Source organism: Alligator sinensis, unplaced genomic scaffold (genome assembly GCF_000455745.1).
Source record: "Alligator sinensis unplaced genomic scaffold, ASM45574v1 scaffold1185_1, whole genome shotgun sequence".
Classification (NCBI taxonomy): Eukaryota; Metazoa; Chordata; order Crocodylia; family Alligatoridae; genus Alligator; species Alligator sinensis.
Window position 1 is genome coordinate 497,167 of NW_005842900.1, and position 6,207 is coordinate 503,373.

Genomic DNA, 6,207 nt, shown 5'->3' on the forward strand with positions numbered 1-6,207 from the left:
GAGCCGGGCTCCGTGCCCTCCCCGCCGGGGCTCGCTGGGGATTTGGCGGCAGAAGGGGGCGGGGGAGCGAGGCGGAGACTGGGAGAAGCGGCGAGAGCGTCTCCAGGAGCAGGCTGGGGAGCCGGGGAGGGGAAATGGAAGCAGCAAGTCTCCGGCTGAGGCGGTCACGTTTGTTTTCTTCTCGCTGTCCCCTGCAGGAATGTAAGGCGCGATGCTAGCGCTCAAGCTGCTCAATGTTGTTGCTCCAGCCTACTTCCTGTGCATCTCCTTAGTGGAGACTGGGAGAAGCGGCGAGAGCGTCTCCAGGAGCAGGCTGGGGAGCCGGGGAGGGGAAATGGAAGCAGCAAGTCTCCGGCTGAGGCGGTCACGTTTGTTTTCTTCTCGCTGTCCCCTGCAGGAATGTAAGGCGCGATGCTAGCGCTCAAGCTGCTCAATGTTGTTGCTCCAGCCTACTTCCTGTGCATCTCCTTAGTGACCTTCGTCCTCCAGCTCTTTCTCTTCGTCCCCAGCATGTTCAGAGACCCTTCCACCACCCCACTTCTCTCTCCTGCTCTGCTGCATGGGGCCCTCTTCCTCTTCCTCTCAGCTAATGCCCTGGGCAACTACATCCTTGTGATACACAACTCCCCTGAGGACCTGGGCCAGTGCCTGAACTTGGGCGGAGGAGCCGAAGTGGTGGCGGACTGGTCGGATGGAAGCAGGGCCACTGGCTCAGCCTTGCCCAGCACCCACTTCTGTAGACTGTGTGCCAGAGTCACCCAAAGGCATGACCACCACTGTTTCTTCACAGGGAACTGCATCGGGAGCAGGAATATGCGGAACTTCATCATGTTCTGCCTCTACACGTCCTTGGCTTGCCTCGACTCCCTGGTGGCCGGGGTGGCTTACATCTCTGCAGTGCTCTCTGTGTCCTTTGCAAATCCACTGGCCTTCCTGACCCTCCTGCCTCACTCCATCAGCCAGTTCTTCTCAGGTCAGTGGCCTCTCTCAGAGAGGAGGAATATTTTCTTTCTCTTCCCAATGGCACCCTTTCCTGTCCTGCACTTTCCTAACCCACTGTGCCAGGCGTGTAGGGTGGGACATAGGAAGGAAGAGGGTTCCCCTACTTTGTTGAGTCTTAATGAAGGTGTTGCATTCATTTCCAGAGCTGTTTAGTGGTTTCACACAATATTATTAAAAGGACTCTGCTTCTATTGAAAAGGAAGCTGAGAATCCATCCAGGTTCCAGCCACAACCCTATTCTTATGGCATTAGATTCTAAAAAAAGCCCAGACCCAGCTTGTCAGTGAGAGCACAAGATGATGGACCTTGCCAGGAGTTTAATGAAACAAGAAAACCAGAGAGAGAGGGTTTCATTTATAAACCTAAGTAGAAAGGTGCACCAGCTTGTGCCTCGGTGGGTCTCCAGTTCTTCAGCATAGGGGATCAGTGCTTAACTCTGTAGTGCTGAGTGGAAGTGCTTGGTTTTTCCCAGGCTTCTGGACATTGCTGGTTGCTACATGAGGCTGGGAAGGAATAATTCCCCCCTCCTTTTTTCACCTTCCTCAGAAGCACTGGGTGTCGGCTGCAGACAAGACTGGGGAATTTGGGGTGTGCTGATAAACCTGCTAGGACTAAACAACTCAGAGGTTCCTGGTTAGTGAGTCTTGCCCATCTGCTCAGGAACAAACTGATTGCCACATTTGGGATCAGGAAATAATTTTACCCCATTGTCAGATTGGTGTGGACAGTGGGTGGGGGTTGCCTTCCTCTATAATGTGGGGTAAGTCCTCCCTGGATCTCCCCAGTGTATTTTAACAGACTACTTCCTTCCCTTGCAGCAGCAGGAGATGAACACTACCCTCATTCCCCTGCTGTCCTCTGTGGCAGGTTGGAGTATTCTTAGTATTTTGTGGCAATGTGCCTGTGTAGCAAGATTATTTGTGTAGTTTTAAGAATAGGTTAGATAAACCTAGGATAGTTTATTCAGGAATGATCCTACCTTGTGCAGGGGCCTGGACTAGAAGACTTCTTTAGGTCCCTTCTAGCCTTACTTTTCTATGATTCTAGGCTATCTCGTAAACACCTGTTCTCCCATTTGCCATTGGCCAATTACTCCCAACCTGCTATTAGATGTGTGGCCTAGTCCACCTCTTGTCCCATTTGCCATCTTTTCCATGTGCCATCACCTAGATCCACCCTACCTACCACCTCTCTGCTTTCGGTCACCATGCACCCAGTCCCATCACACCTCTCTGGGGCAAGTCCGGTGACTACTCACATGGGAAACCAATATTAGAACATTTTTGGAGCTTCTTTTAATGCTACCTCTCAGGTAAAAACAATGAGGGGAGTTAGTATGATGTGACCAACCAGCTCTCCACAGATCAGGGTTTGAAAACCAACCACCCTTCTAAGGAGAGGCAGAGACATTCTTAATGCATTAGGAACAATAGCTCCCTACACCTTTCCTTTTGCCCCTCACTTGCTTTTTCTTCTACCTGCACCTCTTTTCCTGCCCCTCCTCAAATCTGATCTACTCCTTTCCTTTCTCTCCCTGATCCGTTACCCACACCTCTCTCTGCACTCTGCTCCTGTCCCTCTTCATATGACCGTGCCCCCAAACCTATGCTGTCCCCTCCATCTCTGTGAAACAAAGCCTTAAAATGAAGGGCCCCTCAAAAGCAGCAACAGAGAAAGCTTAAGGTATCATCCTGCTTCAAAGAAGAACACATAAACATGTAATTGTCTTACCCCATAGACCTGCAACCTGTGCATTCAGGCTCAGATCTGCTCTCTTTACCATCTAGTTCTGGAATGTCTTATTTTTTTACAGTTCCACTTAGTTCAGGTGAAAGGACATAGATTGTATGCTGGCTCATGCACCATCAACAGAGGTGCTGATTATGTTTTGATTGTGGAATCTTTATTGCTGGTGAGGCATTAGCCATAAGGAACCCAGCTTGATTTTCAGATTTCAGGCTGAGTTGGTAGGACTGCCATTCAAAAACAGATATTGCTTTACTTGGCAAATTAGCCAATTTGGCATGGTAATTACTGAGAGAAAATAAATATGGAGCCCTTCAGTGACATTTTTGTCACTTTTCCAAATAGAACAATATTTTAAATAATATTGGATCAACTACTTCAGTACAAATAATACTGGACTTGTTTCTCCTCCATATCTCAACTGTGCAGCACAACAGAGTGGAAGGGAGGGATGGGGAGGAGATTACTAGGGAGCTGTTTATGACTTTTTGATATTGTGGGATGATATGCACCAACCCATGCTCAGGGGTACGTTAGAACAGCTTAGGGGGTGCTCCAACCCTCTAGGTGCTGTAGTAGAGGGCTCTTGGGGGATCACAGATTATCTGAGGGTCAGTGTAGTAATGTGGAGCTCCACCCTATTCCCATATACCCTTTTAACATATCCTCTGTGTTGGGGCCAGGTATCAGGTGGAATAAGAGAAGGATATGTTAGCTTTATGTCACCTTAGTGTTTACTGTCTTGATGCTAGAGACATTCTCAGCTGGCTAGTTATGGCTAGAATCTGTGCTTTGGCATGGATTTCAGAGTGTGGTGCAATGTCTATAGTTTTAGCTTCATGATTCAGCATTTCTGGCATAAATAATGTACAGCAATAAGAGTGACATCACATCAGGTCACCTGGTGCAGAAGCAAATTTGAGTCTAAAATTTGAGTCTGGTAATGAGGGACAAATGAGCAGTGTTTTGGTAAACAAAGAATGGATTGAATCTACAGAAGGAACTAAAGACAGTTGTTTATTTTAGATAACCTGAGACTAAGGCTAAGAAACCTTGTATCCATTAAGTGTGGCTCAGGGAAGCTTTCTTCTTACAAGAGGAAATAGGGGAGCTCTTTTTTATGCTTTGGTGACTCTCGGTATTATGCCCCCAAATAAAGCTTTCAGCCTTGTTGCAAAGAATCTCAGGAAAATCCAGTCTCTCCTCAGCTCCCTTTGAAACATTAGCAGTAAAAAGAAGCATCATGCATTTCCAATAAATGTTGAAAAGCCCATATTTGGATCTGAATTTCCTATTTAATATTTCAAATTAGGCCCTGGACAGATGAATACACATCCCACTGTAATTTACTCTGGTTTTGTTTGCCAGTGTAAATGACATCAGGATCGGCAATGGACAGACATGTAGCTCTCCACAGAGTGGCTGCATGCAATACACGGTTCTAACTGCCTCACTGCTAGGCTTTGGGGGACCAGTAAGACTGTTTGCCTTTAACAGAAAGCTACCTGAGGGTGGACATGGGCAGACAGCACTTCAAATGGTGTAGAATTTAACCTCTGCTTCTTTCCACCAGATGGGGTGAAGTTACTCCAATTTAGGGGTTTACATAATCTGTTCACTCCTTTTTTATACCGATGTAAACATATCATCTTTCCAGAGTCTTACTCTCTAAGAAAACTTGGTATGAGGATTCTTCCCCTTCCCTTGGGGCGTGTTCTCTCCTTTCCATATTGTACATGCTGCATACTGAGGCAAACACAATCTGACAAGAACAGAAAGGTTAGAGAAAAGAGAGCATTTTTTTGCATTTAAAAAACAAAGTGTAATAGTTTCAGTGCCTTTTTGTAGTCTTCAGGGGAGTCTCTGAAAAGCCAGATGCTGCAGTCGCTTAATAACAAGTCATCCTTTGGATGTTTCCAGCTAGCCAAGTTCCAGACTTGAAGTGAATTCAAAATGTTCTTCTGTGCCAGCCAACACTCCTAGACTATTGATTACAGAGTATCTTACTGGGGAAGCAGAGAATCACAGATTTTAAAGCTAGAATGGGGTCTAGTCATTGATCATCTAGTCTGATTCCCTGTGTAACACAGGCCATAGAATTTCACTCAGTTATGCCTATATTCAGGGACAGATCTAGGATTTTGAAAAGGGAGGTGCAGAGGATGTGGTGCATCATCACATATAAAACAACACATTTTTTGCCAGTTAAAAAAGGAACTAGAAGCTTTACTAATATGCTACGGGCCTAGGGCTCTATTATTCAGTTTAAGATTGAAGCAAAACCAAATATAACTTCATTGGAATGAGTTAAAAACAATCTGCAGGGCTGTGAAATAGGAGCTTCATTACCAGGAACAGCTATCAGACAGCAGAATTGTAGAACAAAGGATAACTTGATTGGTGGAACAACAAGACCATTAAAAAGAAGAGAGGTTCATTAACACCCCTGGAAAAGATCAGGTAGACTACAATGAGACAATGAAGTCAATTGACTTCCTCAGCACTGCCTAGCTAGAAATGCTGCTGCCACTGCCAGACAGTGGTTTTAAATTTTGAGTGGAGCAGGAATCAAAGGGAGGTTCAAATGTACCAGTGCATTTGAATGCAGTGCATTTGCATTTGCAATGACCCACTGGATCTGTCCCTGCCTATATTAAGGCTAGTACCTGGAGAAGCCCTGAGATTCTCACTGTCAGCGCTCCTGCTGTTTCTTACGGTGACTTTTACTGAGAGGTTTGAATTAGAGTCACTTGAGCTCCCCCCCTGCACCATACCTACAATATTCACTTCAGCAGTGAAAGTTAAATTAGAGAAATCCTTTAAAAAAACTCTGAAGGAATCAGTTATGATCCATTTAATAATTGTGTAGTAAGTAATTAGTAAAAATAAAGGCAGATTCTCAGATGATACAACATGGCTTCACTCTAGTGATATCAGTGGAACTGTGAGAATGTTCTGGTCATGTATAATTATGTGTAATAAATATACTCATATCTATATCTACATCTATATTATTGTTTCACAATATTTAGAAATAAGTGTCACTGATTTCACTCTTCCATAAGTGTGAATGGTCACTTAGTGGAAGGTGCTATTATATTGATATTTCCTAGAAAGATGACCAAGATTACTTTGTACAGCAGGGCACACAAAATGTGTCCCTACATTAATATGTTGAAGCAGAGATTTTGCAAGTTGTTGTAATCTGTTTGAGAATATCCTTGTGCATTCAGATAGGATGTGCATTTACCAGTTCCTAGGAAAAGTAGAGTTCAGCCTGCAGTGGCAGCCCACCTCCTCCCTGCACACAGATCCAGGGGCATGTGCCCCCTGGGGCCTCTCTTGGGGTGTGCACAGTGGCAGGAGCCCCCCACGCCCCTGGACAAGCCGCCTGGGTTCCGAGCATCCCACGACCTGCCCCGGCCCTGGGGCACCATTCACCCCAGCCCTTGCCCCTCC

At 45.8% G+C, this 6,207-nt stretch overlaps 1 protein-coding gene across 2 annotated transcripts in view; it reads left to right on the forward strand.

The window, feature by feature from the left end:
• The first annotated feature begins 314 nt into the window (after positions 1-314).
• The window catches only part of ZDHHC22 (zinc finger DHHC-type containing 22), an 8,323-nt gene continuing 2,430 nt past the window's right edge, over positions 315-6,207 (forward strand). The window contains exons 1-2 of one of the 2 annotated variants that reach the window (XM_025192183.1): positions 332-401; positions 791-973. In XM_025192183.1, the coding sequence (XP_025047968.1) occupies positions 335-401; positions 791-973 (250 nt within the window). In that variant the 5' untranslated portion in view covers positions 332-334. Of the gene's footprint in view, positions 974-6,207 lie in introns of both variants that reach the window. The other variant, XM_006035958.2, reaches the window with a different exon arrangement.